Source organism: Pseudorasbora parva, chromosome 8, assembly GCF_024679245.1.
Source record: "Pseudorasbora parva isolate DD20220531a chromosome 8, ASM2467924v1, whole genome shotgun sequence".
Taxonomy (NCBI): Eukaryota; Metazoa; Chordata; class Actinopteri; order Cypriniformes; family Gobionidae; genus Pseudorasbora; species Pseudorasbora parva.
Window position 1 is genome coordinate 41,138,127 of NC_090179.1, and position 14,530 is coordinate 41,152,656.

The window sequence follows — 14,530 nt, forward strand, 5'->3', positions numbered from 1 at the left end:
TGTGCATTGAGGAATAGCATAGAGCAAATCAAAACAACGGTCATGAATTAGAGTATAAACCAAAAAAAAAAATATTTTAAGAGCTTGCTATACTCCTGTACATAGCGTTACTTTAGTTTGATATAACTCCGACTGTATTCGTGTGTTAAAAGTTACCCTGTGAGTTCACTCAGTGGCTGGTATGAGACACTTGTTGCATATTACAGTGAGCTAGATCAATAATAAAATATATTAATAAAAATGGATGACTTGTGTTGCTAAAAGGCATGCAATTGATTTTTAAATACGTTGTAAGTTGGAGAAAGTGCTGCATTACTGTTAATACAAATGAAGCGCTTTCTGATTATGCAATGTTAGCCATGCACTTGACAAAGTAGAGTTGTCTCTGAGGCATGGGACAAACATATACTTGAGGTGAAACAAGAAAATGAGATTTAAACAAAAAGTTTAAAAAAAAGATTTTGTTTTAATTTTGAGCAAGCATTCTCACGTTCCATTCATTGCTAAGGGAGTCAAATTGACCCACGAGGGAAGGATTTGTTACTTGTATAAATTTCAACCACATAATTGTGTGTGTGTGTGTGTGTGTGTGTGTGTGTGTGTGTGTGTGTGTGTGTGTGTGTGTGTGTGTGTGTGTGTGTGTGTGGGTGGGTGGGTGGGTGGGTGGGTGGGTGGTTGGTTGAAGTGAGACAAAAGTCCTACAGTCTTACCACCAAGATGAACACTTTTTTTCTTTATAAATTAAAATGTGTTTAGGTTGTAAATGACCTGAGGGAAGGAAACATTGGGGATAATATAAGTACACAAGTCAACAAAAGATATAACAATATCTTACACATTGTAAGATAAAAGAAAGTGTTTTTTAATCACAGTTTGTAAACTGCATTTGTAACGGAGGCCAGCTAGTAGTAGTTGCTGTGTGAGTAAACCTCACTCCTCTGACCTCAAGAGACGCTCTAGCGACTGATGCCTTTAGCCCCCTTGTTAGAGTGTCTGACTCTCATGCTGGCGGACTCGGGTTCAAGTTCCGGTCTGAACAATAGAAGTTACACATTGGCACAATCATAAGAGATAAATCAGTCAAAGAGAGAACGCAAAAGCATTGCAAAATGTTTTCCCATCTCAAATTTTTTCCATCACATGTGCCTTTAGGGGCTCCGTGGAGCAGGAAATCCAGATTTGGTAATCTGAAAAAGTGTGTATCCGGAATTGAGCATTGTGGAAATACTGAATAAAGTCAAAGTGCCTGAGCTTGATCAGAACTTTCCTATAGACTACACCTAGCGATAGGGTCACATGGGCCACACACCTTGTTTTTTTTTCTCCTGACCACACCTCATCTCAGCATTTTTGATGAATAGCTATGCTATTTTTAATTTTTTATTTTCATCTGAATATCAACATTTGTGAGAAACAGTTTTAAGGCTAATTGATCTAATTTTGTGTTTTTGGAAAATTGTGATTGTATATTCCACTCTAAAAAATTCTGAGTAAAAAACAACCCAATGTTGGGACAAATATGGACTAACCCAGCAGTTGGGTTGTTTTAATCCAGCGATTGGGTTGTATGAAGCAAATATTTAACCCAACCGCAGGATTAAAACAACACAATCGCTGGGTTAATCCATATTTGACCTAACATTGGGTTAAAATAACCTAGCATTTTTTAGAGTGTATATTATGTGTGTGTGTGTGTTTGTTAATGAGGGACTTGTGGACACCGGATTTGTGGAGTAAAAGTTATATTTTAACAGTTTATTTTCTATAATAAAACATTGGCTGATCCGTCGTCATCCTACTAAACTTGTATTTCAACATGTTACAGTTTAAAAGTAAATCCACATTGTTCTTAAGGGGGGGAATTTTTTTCTGCCATGCTACACTATGTCCTTAACCCTTTTTTTAAGTCACTGGAACTGCATGGCTGGAATGACTTACCTGTGGCAGGTGCGAAGCAGGCTGTTTTCCATCTTAGCCAATAAAAATAGTCATGAGCTTTTACGTCAGCACACTTTCACGCTCGCTCTGTCACCTCACCTGCAGCTGTAAAACACACCTGTGAACGCGCGCGTGCTGGGTGCGGAAGCCAGAGCTCAAACTCCGCGCGGCCATGTGGGGGGTCATCTCGTACCTCAACAGCCCCGAGCTGGTGGTCGGCTTCCAGCGGTGCTGCGGCTTGTTTCTGAGAGAGACCGAGACCTCCTCGTTTATTACTCAAAACGGACGTATAAACGCCAATGGATCAGATGACGGTCCTGTCACGACCCACCGGCGGAAAGCGGAGCAGGTGGCGAACGGGACGTCAGGCGCGCACGACAGTAACTCCAACTATAAATGCGGCAGTTCACAGTATGAAAACAAAGTGAGTAAATCAGATTTAAAAGACGCTCTTCATTCAGCTCTATTGAAAGTGTACGTTTGCCCTAATGCAAAGACGGTGCGTTTCATAACAAACGCCAAACGACAAGATTTTCCTGTTTCTCTGGTTGGTTTAGACTAGAGGTGCCTTCCAAAATGTAGAAACAATATTGAAAAATTTAAGTTTTTTATTTAAAGACTTAAGAAGCAAAAACCTCTAACTCCACCTAACATTTTTCGGTTACACTTTATTTTAGGGTGTCATTGTTATAACTATATATTATTTATGAATTAAGTAATAATAATTACATGTAGCCTAGGCTACTCTCCTAAAGGGGTTAGGGTAGGATTGGGGTTTGGTTGAGGGTTAGAGGCATGTTATTAATGTGGTAAGTAGAGGTAACATGTAACAAGGACACCGAAGCTACTATGTTTAGGTTCAGTAATTTCACTTTAATGGCAATTGAAAAGTTATTAGTCAGTTATTGATATGCCTTATTTAAAAAAAAAAAAATGCTCATTTAAAAAGTGTCAGACTGAGAGTTTTTGCATCTAAAGTCTTCATTTTAAAATATGTGTAAATATCGATGTCAACTAAGAACGGCTTGTGATTCCTGTTTGTGGTTTGTTGATGTGATGGAGGGGTTTATTTAATTTCTCTGTGTACAGGATCATTCCAGGACTCATTATGAGGTGAGGAACTGGCTTTTCTACTTCCTGTTTGTGACGTCATCCACTTTGGGACATGAAGTGTTTTACATCACCTTTCTGCCCTGCATCCACTGGAACCTCGACCCCTTCCTGTGCAGGAGACTCGTCAATGTGTGGGCTGTGAGTGGCTGAGACACACACACACACACACACACACACACACACACACACACACACACACACACCCCCTATTATTAAAATGCTAGTCGTATTTACATACGTAGTGTTTCCATGTTTTATGGGGACTTTCCATAGGCGTAATGGTTTTCATACCGTACAAACCATATTTTCTATCCCTCTACACTGCCCCTGCCCCTAAACCTACCCATCACAGGAAACATTCTGCATTTTTACTTTCTCAAAAAAACTCCTTCTGTATGATTTATAAGATGTTTTCCTCATGGGGACCAAAAAATGTCCCCACAAGGATTTCGGATATTGCCATCTTTGTGGGGACATTTTGTCCCCATAACGTAGGGATTACTAGCCTGCCCCCCCCCCCCCCCCCCACACACACACACACACACACACACACACATTCTTGACACAATGCAATCTCTAGCTCCTTACCCTAACCCTACCCATCACAACTAACTGCCTAAGCCGAACCCTTATCTTAAACCTCACACACACACACACCCTATGATTAAAAATGCTAGTCTCATTATACTGTTGTTTCTTTATCCACTATAGAATAGACAGAAATTGAAAGTCTTTAACAAAATTAAATTAATTGACAGTTTCCACGGCAACAGCATCAAACTGCATTTGATTGGTTCACCTCTTTAACCCATGTAGCTATTTATAATGAACTACATTTAAAGTTATTCAAAGTAACAAACCAGGCTTATCATTAACCACTGAAGCAATTTTGTTACTTGAAATAAAATAAATGTTAACTGAAAAAAACTTATTTTTGCTAGTTGCTAATGCAAAATCTACATTTCTTGAGAGAGCCAACTTACTGAAATGCTAGTAAACTTATTATTAAGTTGTCTTGAAAAAGCAACTACATAGCAACACCCTAGCAACCACCCGAGTACTCTAGCAACCATGTACAGGTCCTTCTCAAAAAATTAGCATATTGTGATGATAGTTCATTATTTTCCATAATGTAATGATAAAAATTAAACTTTCATATGTTTTAGATTCATTGCACACCAACTGAAATATTTCAGGTCTTTTATTGTTTTAATACTGATGATTTTGGCATACAGCTCATGAAAACCCAAAATTCCTGTCTTAAAAAATTAGCATATCATGAAAAGTTCTCTAAACGAGCTATTAACATAATCATCTGAATCAACTAATTAACTCTAAACACCTGCAAAAGATTCCTGAGGCTTTTAAAAACTCCCAGCCTGGTTCATTACTCAAAACCGCAATCATGGGTAAGACTGCCGACCTGACTGCTGTCCAGAAGGCCATCACTGACACCCTCAAGCGAGAGGGTAAGACACAGAAAGACATTTCTGAACAAATAGGCTGTTCCTCTATTTTTCTTTTTTCCCTCCCTATTCTAGCTTTTCTACTCCTAGTATTATCCAAAACTTTGTATTTAAGGCATTTTTGCATTTATTCGCCTCAGTGAAAAACATTGTCTTAATGACAGATCGCTTCCTGTACTCCTCAATTGTAAGTCGTTTTGGATAAAAGCATCTGCTAAATGCATAAATGTAATATGAAATCTGTTTTCTGATAGACTGTATTGACTTCAAACCCATCAAACTTAGTTCAAACTGAAAACCTTAATAGGTTAAGCTGTTCAAGCTTTTCAAACTTAAAGTTTTCAAACTTAAACTTAAAGTTTGTCACCTTTTGTGTCCCCAGGTAGAAAAAGACCATCCTTTTAAAAATTGCTTGCAGATCGCTTATGATATTGTCAGACTACATTATAAATATTGGATTCAATCATTTTGTCAACTTGTTTTCTTTCAGTTAGGACAGGCTTTGTAGTTATTTATAGAACTGATCATACGCCTTATCAATCTGAGCTTATGCACCTCAGTTTTTGTGTGACAAGCATTATTTGTGGTTACATTTGTCAATATTCTACAAAATATGGAAAAAAAATGCACTGTTGCTCACACTATAGTTTGCTTTAATGCTTGTTAATGCAGGTTTCCTGTGACACGCTGTTTTAATCACAGCAAGGATTAAATACAGGCTAATTCCAATAATTCCTCTTTAAACTAAACTGCAGATCTCATGTTATGACAATATTCATTAAATATTTTTAGTGAGACTGATGATCAGTGATGCACACTTCCTTCTATATCACAGACACTGCAGGATTCGGTGGTCGAACGGTCCATTATCCGGTTTGAATAGGTCCAACCACAGCTGCACGGACACGGAGTGTAAAGGCATCTTCACAAAATTATGCAAAAAAATACCACTGGATTTGAAGGATACAACTTGAAGAAAAAAATTAAGATTTGCACGTTTCCTTTTTAAAAATACTTTGTCAGTGATGCTCTGAGTCAGAGTCAGTCAAGTTTTTACGCTTCAATAAATAAGTAGGCCTATCTGTTTGAATTAAAATAAATGGCCTAAATATCCTATATGTTCACATTATTAGCAAAACCGCATGAATGTTTTTGAGTAGGGTTTAAAATTAACGAAATATTTTGAATTAAAATAACATTTGGCCCACGGAAATGAATTAATAAACTTTATTTAAAAAAAAAAAAGAAGTTTTATTATACAATTTTGTTTTTATCGATATTTTGATATTTATTCTAAAACATAAAAAGGATATTGGATGCAATTGTCAGCAACGTACTGTGTAAGGCACAAATGGCATTTATAGTGTCTTGTATATTAATATTTTTAATGTCTTGTACCTTTGACAGTGTTAAAGCAGCACTGGATAACTTTTGCTCTCGGGGTCCCCCTACAGTTGGGAAAAAATAATGTCCTCAACTACTGTCGTAAGCTCTGTCATCCTACAACAGGGGACGCCATCGCGCGTGCATTTGTTGACATGACAACCCTGATAGCCCTGAACTAGTGACGCGCGGTCGTCTCATAACCCGCGGACCCCGTATGTCTATTTAATGGTCACGGATGCGGGGCGGGTTGTAAAAATATATACAGTGGTGCGGGGCGGGCCAAATAACTTCATAAAAGTGGCGCCGCGGGTTGGTGCAGCACTAACAGTTAACCTGAACACTGCAGGAGGAGTTCACATGCAGGTGTTCTTCTGGCGGCGCGTGTGAAATGTCTTCATCCCAGATACAGTCAGTGGCATGTTTCAGCATGTCATATGAATATAATTTTTAATGGGTTTTATTTTTTTCAAACGGCGAAAAATAATCACGATGCTCACGTTTACAAGCCAGCGTCATTATAGTAGTCTATTGGTTACCGTTTTACAGAATCTATATGATACTTCAGTTCAATGTTTGAGTGGTAGCTCACCGTAACAAGCATGAAGCGCATCGGTCGGGCACGCCTCCTTCAGCTCACGCCGACGAGCAAACACTGGTCACATGTTGATCCTCGTCCTGCCTTTAATCCCATCACTTTTTTGTTTCCTCTTATTGCTTTCCTCCAACAAAACCTTTTCTTTCTTATTTGTCTCTGCTGCTTCGGACATGACTATATTATCCGACGAACAAAGTTGGGCTCGCACGTCCGAATTTAAGGAAGTGGTGGTGTTGGTGGAAGTGACGTATATGCCGTAAAGCAGTCGAATTTTGTAGTTCTTTTTGTTCTCGGGTTACTACCCGAAACCCGAAGTTTAAAAGTAAGATTAAAAACGATACAGACCCCATCAAGCTATGGCAGACGTGTCATTCAACCTATTGTAAGTCGATGTATCATCACAAGAGTCTTGAAAATATATTATGAAGGTTGAAAAGTTACCTAGTGCTGCTTTAAACATGTGCCACGTGGAATCATGCATAATAAAACATGGCGCTGTAAGCCCCAATATACGGTGATTTCAGGGAGGAGGCAGGGTGGAGATGCACTTACACACAATCTTCTGCTGGCTGGGATTTATAAAGGCATTTTTGCGTAGGTTCTGGCGCACACATGGTTTTATAAATCTGAATTTTTTTATGTCCGTACGCAAAATTTCGCATTTGTACGTATGTACGTGCACTATTAGAAATAAATCTATGCAAAGTTTTATAAATGAGACCCCTGAACACAACATGAAGGTTAAAATGAAAACAGAAGATATAAAAATAACAACTAATTTGGATTCAAAATAGTATTAATGCTGTAACTGCTAACAAAAAAAGATCCAGAATGTTCCATGTTTGGGAATGAAGTATGCTATTATCAACAACAGTACTTTTTGTATTCCACCTTTGCCTCATTTACATCTCATTTACCTCTCTCTCTCTCTCTCTCTCTCTCTCTCTCTCTCTCTCTCTAGGTGGTGATGTATATTGGGCAAGTGATGAAGGATATTTTAAAGCTGCCCCGTCCTCCGTCGCCCCCTGTGGTCAAACTGGAGACGCGCGTGGACGCGGAGTACGGGTTACCGTCCACACACGCCATGGCAGCAACAGCCATCTCATTCACTCTGCTTCTCAGTGCTCACGAGAGAGTAAAGGTCAGACACACACACTCGATTGAGAACCTTTTGAATGTGGCTTGCTTTTGCATAGTTTACTGAAGGGGCGTGGCCATCTGTCTCCATCAGTCAGTCCAAGTCCCGCCCACACATCTGCTGTGTGGCATCATAATGAACTCTCAGTAAATGACTGTCAATCGGTGTCAGTTATAGATGGTGCCATCCATCAGCTTTGTCTCTTGAAGGTGTTTCCAAATATTGAGTATATTATAAGTCCAAACCTAAACACGTACATCTGTGCTTAGAGTCCGATATTATAAAACACGCCACACAGTAGCACACGTAAGCGTTATAAAACTTTATTAGAGGACTTTAAAGTTGCATTCCCTCCCTTAACCCTCTGGTAATCCTTGAATGGGGGTTGAAAATGACAGATTGTTTTAGATTATAATTTTAACGAAAATAATGTACTATTTTTAAATTAGATCATATTTTATATTCATATTTTTAGGGGATTTTATGGTACTAGTTATGATCCATTTATTACCAGGGCGGCAGTGGCTCAGTGGTTCATGTAGGTTGTCTAAAAACCGAAAGGTTGGTGGTTTGATCTCCGGTTCCACCTGACCAAGTGTCGAGGTGTCCATGAGCAAGACACCTAACCCCAGCTGCTCCCGACGAGCTGGATGGCGCCTTACATGGCTGACATCACCGTCGGTGTATGAATGGGTGAATGTGAGGCAGAAATGTAAAGCGCTTGGGATGGCCATAGGGTCTGTTAAAAGCGCTATATAAATGCAGTCCATTTACCTGTTAATCACTTACAAATAAATATTGAATTCTTTGGAGCACAGACTTCATTTTAAGCAAAACACTTGTCAACTATTCATCTATTCATCAAAACAACTATTGCTGAAGAGAAAAGTTAAAACAGTGAAACTAAAATAAGTTGAAAGTTAACTTTTTATTATGAAAAATGCATTTACTACTTTTTAAAATTTTGATATGAAATAAATATTTTGCAAAACATGTTTTCCTCTAAAACGGTGAGAAAATGAAAGGCATGAAGCGAATCAAGTTGTGCTTCAAATGTGAAAAAATTAGCTTTCAGTCACATTTTGTTTGGGCGCAGTACCAAATGTTTCCACTGCATGAAATTCGCTTCCCATTTGTTTCCAATGTGCTAATTTTTTTCACTGGGAGCAATACAAGCATGACTATTAATTTTTTATTTTTTATTATAAAACTTTTCGTATAATCAAATCGCTGGCAGATCAGGCTGGGTTTACCCAGCCTACAAAAAATTAGCTTTCAGTCTGATTTTGTTTGGGCGCTGTACTAAACATAGCTTCCCATTCATTTCCAATGCGCTAATTTTTGCAAACAATACAAGTGACTTTTTTTTTTTCACATAGCAAGTGCCTAGGCCTTTACCAAGTTTTGTATCATTCCGATGAAGTAAAAAAAAAAATCAAAACATACCAAAACGTACATTTTTTCTGTCAGAAATTACCAATCAGCACCAGGGTCAAGAGTGTAATTTTGCTGTTTTTCACTATTCTTCTAGTTTATATACGAAGCAATTTTTCCTAATTTTATTTTTATTTTATTTCAAACAATATTATATTACTTTTATTTATGATGAATGTATTAAATTGATCAAAAGTGACAAACATTTATAATGTTACAAAATATATATATATTTCAAATATATGCTGCTGATTTCTGAACTTCTAAAGAATTATGGTTTCCGTAGAAATATTCAGCAGCACAACTGTTTTCAACATTGATAATAATCATCAATAATTTGGAGCATGTGACACTGAATCCCGGAGTAAAGATTCTAAAAAATTCAAGAATATATTCAAAGGAATTAATTGCATATTAAAAAATATATTCACATAGAAAACAGTTGGTGAGCATAAGAGACTGCTAAAAACCATATTAAAAATTGTTAAACTATTGTCGCTAAAAATGACTAGCTTCATTGTAAAAGGATGGACTGATTTAAAAACCATCTATAAGTAAAGGAAAGCAGAGAGCTGTATGTGTATGATTTAAGAATAAAAAAAGGCCATTCCAGTCAATAATTCATGAGCTCTACTGTCCCAGAATCCATTGAGCCCATTCAGGAAACGTTTTTTCATTAACTTCCTGTGAAAGACCCCCAGCTGACAGAGGAAAGGAGAGAGAGAGACAGATGGAGGGACAGGGAGACAGATAGAGTAAGACCGAAAAGAGGGAGCGGGGCAGCTTCATGAATATGAGAAGACTCTTCAGATGTTGCCAGTGATTAACAGAGTCCTGAATAAATCCAGTGGGAAGAACGTCAGGAGAGAAAGGGGAGAGAGAAAGGGGAGAGAGAAAGGGGAGAGAGAAAGGGGAGAGAGAAAGAGAGAGAGAGAGAGAGAGAGAGAGAGAGAGAGAGAGAGAGAGAGAGAGAGAGAGAGAGAGAGAGAGAGAGAGAGAGAGAGAGAGAGAGAGAGAGAGAGAGAGAGAGAGAGAGAGAGAGAGAGAGAGAGAGAGATGAGGTGATGAGGAAAGATGGATGAGAGAGGATGTTTATTGATAAAAAATCCTCCCTCTCCATTCATTTTCTTTCACATTCACATATGGCCACGTTTGACAAATGTGCTGAAATATTGATTTAATGCTGTGTTTTTTTCTGTCTTAGTTCCCTTTTGAGCTGGGGTTGACTGTCGCCGTGGTTCTGTCAGCACTGGTGTGTCTGAGTCGTCTTTACACCGGCATGCACTCTGTTCTGGTGAGTCTGGAAGAGAGAGACACTTTAAAATGAACATGCACTTTTGCGTTTGATATGAAAAATGTATAGCCCTGTATAATTCATGTAGTCTGGATAGTCTCTGTAGATTTCACCTCAAGTTCCTTTAATACAGCACAGTTGAATTGGTGGCTGCGAAGACAAACATTTGGCCTATTGCTCATGCTGTTGTAGCTGTTACAACTCCCTAGCAACCCCATAGCAACCTAACCACACAGAACACCCTAGCAACCACATAGCAAAACAATAACAACCACTCAGAGAACCCTAGGAACCATATAGCAACATAACCACTCAGAACACCCTAGCAACCCCATAGCAAAACAATAACAACCACTCAGAGAACCCTAGGAACCATATAGCAACATAACCACTCAGAACACCCTAGCAACCACATAGCAAAACAATAACAACCACTCAGAGAACCCTAGCAACCCCATAGCAACCTAACAACTCAAAACACCCTAGCAACCGCATGACAGCAAGATTACCACTCAGAGCACCCTAGTAACCACAGAGCGACAAAAACCCTCAGAACACCCTAGCAACCCCATAGCAACATATTAAGCATTTATACACCTTGCAACCAGCTAGAAACATTAAAAACCACTCAGAACCCCCTAGCAACCACATAGCAACAAGATTACCACTCAAAGCACCCTAGGTACCACATAGCAACATAACCACTCAGAACACCCTAGCAACCCCGTAGCAAAATAACCACTCAGAACACCCTAGCAACCCCATAGCAACAAGATTACCACTCAAAGCACCCTAGGTACCACATAGCAACATAACCTCTCAGAACATCCTAGCAACTGCATAGAAACAAAAACACCCTTGCAACCAGCTAGAAAATGAATAATAATGCCATAAAAACAGCATTATAGTTTCAGTATGACGGTGGTTGAGCTGCATGAATCTAGAATTACGGAGTCTGATACTAATGACAGGACGCTAAAGTGAATCTTTCTCTCTTCCTCTCAGGATGTGATTTGTGGCGTTGTAATTTCAGCCGTCATCATGGCCGTGTCGTACCCGTACTGGGGAACCATTGACTTCCTGCAGCTCCACAGCCCCATCTCCCCCATCGTGGGGCTGCTGCTGCCCCTCTTCCTGTCCTACAAGTACCCCGAACTAGACCATTACAGCACCACACGGGGAGACACCACCATTATTTTAGCATGCAGTGCGGGATGTTCGGTCGGATACTGGGTGAATGAGCGCTTGGGCTTGACCTTTGACCTCGCCGGGCCTTTTCCAGTGACTCTGTCACCTTTGACCATTGCGGCATTGGGACTCGGTGTGGCACGGTTCCTGGTGGGGTTAGTGATGCTGGTCCTGACCCGGCAGGTGATGCGCTGGGCGAGCCTTAGGGTGCTCTGCCGGATTTACGGCGCGTCTGTGAGCGACGTCAACGCTCGAAGGAGGAAAGAGATCGAAGTGCCGTATAAGTTCAGCACGTATGTTGCCATCGGCCTGGTCAACAGTATCCTAGTGAACAGAGTGTTTGTGATGATGGGACTTTGGGATCTGGGAAATTCTGTGTAATTTCTCCGTGTTTACAGGCAAGTTTGAACAGAATCAAACTCAATCACTCCATTCTCAGTAGAGCTGCACGATTCTGGATGAATTGAGATTCAGGTTTTTTTCACGATTCTGAACAAAATAATAATTTACTAAAGGTTTTGACAAACTGTTAATTACGGTAGTCTATTTAAAATTTTGAATGAATGACTGAATGAATGTTTTTTTTTAATTATTTTTTTATTAATGAACAAATGAATGATTCAATGGCAAAAACATGTTTTAAACGGTCACTTGTCGCCACCTACTGGTGTATGGATGTAATCAATATAATCGTTATTTGAAACGCCATGTTACTTTCAAAAGGCGATTTGCTCTATTTTGGTCACTACCATAAACATCGGTGTTTATATCATCAGACATCAGTGATTTAGTGATTCATTCAGAAATTCTTCACTTGTTTCATTATTGGATGAATCAGCGTTTTTGAATGAATCTCTTGAATGAATGAATCATTCATAAATACTTGTTTCATTACTGGATGAATCAGCGTTTTTGAATGAATCTCTTGAGTGAAGGATTCAATGACTAATTCATAAATACTTCACTTGTTTCATTACTGGATAAATCAGCGTTTTTGAATTACTGGATGAATCAGTGTTTTTGAATGAATCTCTTGAATAAATGATTCAATGAATCATTCATAAATACTTGTTTCATTACTGGATAAATCAGCATTTTTGAATGAATCTCTTGAATGAATGATTCAATGAATGATTCATAAATACTTCTTTCATTACTGGATGAATCAGCGTTTTTGAATGAATCTCTTGAGTGAAGGATTCAATGACTAATTCATAAATACTTCACTTGTTTCATTCCTGGATAAAACAGTGTTTTTGAATGAATCTCTTGAGTGAAGGATTCAATGAATCATTCATATATTTTTTTTTTTTTTTTTACAAATCTCTTGAATGAATGATTCAATGGAAAAATACATATTTTAAACGGTCACTTGTCACTACTGGTGTATGGATGTAATCAATATAATCGTTATTTGAAGCGCCATGTTACTTTCAAAAGGCGATTTGCTCTATTTTGATTCTCAGTTTCAATGTATAATTGTAACAGAAATTGCAATTGTCAAACAAAACTTTCATTGAAAAGACTGCCTGTGAAGCCGTTTCATAACCTACGCATCTTTCTCTGGATCGGCGACGGTGCAAACGCAGATTTGAATGTTCCGATGTGATTTTGTCAAAGGTTTAATAGAAACGGGCGATAAATTGTCGTTTGGAGTGTGAGATCGCCTGGGTGTTTCAATCCAGATCGCAATCTTTTAACGATTAATCGTGCAGCTTTTATTCTCAGGGAGAAATTCACATTAGTGTTTGTTCAGAAATGGCTAGCACATTTAACTTCTCGTATTAAACAGAATTTGTTAAAACTATTGTTACTAACACATAAGTGCTTTGACTGCCTCAAGTTTATTTGTCCTACTATTTTTTTTATTTTATTACCATTATAAATTTTATATTTATTACAAAATACTAAAGAACATAAGTACTTGTTATGACATTCAGGCTGTGTGTTTGAGCTTTTACAGATGTGGTGAAGGAAATGAATAAACACAGTAAAAACGGCTTTGAGAAAGCGTCTTCCCTCTGCCTCTATTTCTCCATCTGTTTGTTTTGTATTTTTACAGTGTTGATGTGCTGAGGAGTATTTGCTCTGTAGACAGTTTAACAGTTCATGACCAAACACTACAGAAACCACAAACACGCCTCTCATGTAGCCACAAACCTTCACAAATGGAGTGTATACACAGACCATCCTTCCACACACAACATAAAGCTCATCCTAATAGCCTCGAATCACTTCCCCTATTACAATTGTAGATCAGACACATTTAAACACACCAGCTTTTCAAATATTTAGAACAAAAAAGTCATTAAATATGCAAAACAACACAAATAGAAGTATGAGCACCTAAATAAACCATAAACAGAAGTTTTATGTTCAGTCAAACGCATGCAAACGTTTGTCTGGTACTGTATCTGCTGGAAATCAGGTGGAGCCGTCTCTCATGTTGACCTGTCTGAAAACCTGTTAAACCAGACACTTCCTCTCATCTGCCATCTCCAGCCCCCCACACACAAATTTTGGTGTGTTAATCAGTGATCTGGAATGTTTAATGATTTACAGCTGAAATATATTCACATACACAAGCCACTTTCAATATACCTGCGATTAGTTGTAGTTGACGGCAGGCGGTCTAGCGTCCGTTCTGATGGAGTCGGTCAACACGCTGATTTATGCTCAACATGCTTTTAACAGACATACAGGTAAACACACCTTTATTCTTCATTCAGTCATGATGAGATCCATTAGCCCAGTGTTATTTACTGCCTACATATGTGATTCTGTGAGGAGGGTGAAAGGAACATGGGTAGACAAATGTCATCACTTAAAGGGATAGTTCACTTTAAATTGAAAATTCTGTCATCCTTTACTCACCCTCAAGTTGTTTCAAACCTCTATGAATTTCTTTCTTCAGCTTCACAAGGGAAGATATTTTAAAGAATGTCAGTAACCAAACAGTTAACTGGAGCCATTGACTT

General features: G+C 38.6%; 1 protein-coding gene across 4 annotated transcripts; it reads left to right on the forward strand.

Moving 5' to 3' along the window:
- The first annotated feature begins 992 nt into the window (after positions 1 to 992).
- sgpp2 (sphingosine-1-phosphate phosphatase 2) lies at positions 993 to 13,552 on the forward strand. Of its 4 annotated transcripts, XM_067451874.1 has the most exons (7): positions 993 to 1,199; positions 1,908 to 1,947; positions 2,044 to 2,362; positions 3,028 to 3,189; positions 7,460 to 7,639; positions 10,275 to 10,364; positions 11,370 to 13,552. In XM_067451874.1, the coding sequence occupies exons 3-7, from the start codon at positions 2,111 to 2,113 to the stop codon at positions 11,931 to 11,933; spliced, it is 1,248 nt and encodes a 415-aa protein (XP_067307975.1). In that variant the 5' UTR covers positions 993 to 1,199; positions 1,908 to 1,947; positions 2,044 to 2,110; the 3' UTR covers positions 11,934 to 13,552. The 4 variants fall into 4 exon arrangements, with proteins under 4 accessions (XP_067307975.1, XP_067307974.1, XP_067307972.1 ...); XM_067451873.1 differs by having other exon boundaries at positions 1,908 to 2,362; XM_067451871.1 differs by lacking the exon at positions 993 to 1,199 and having other exon boundaries at positions 1,701 to 1,947.
- The last annotated feature ends 978 nt before the right edge of the window (positions 13,553 to 14,530 follow it).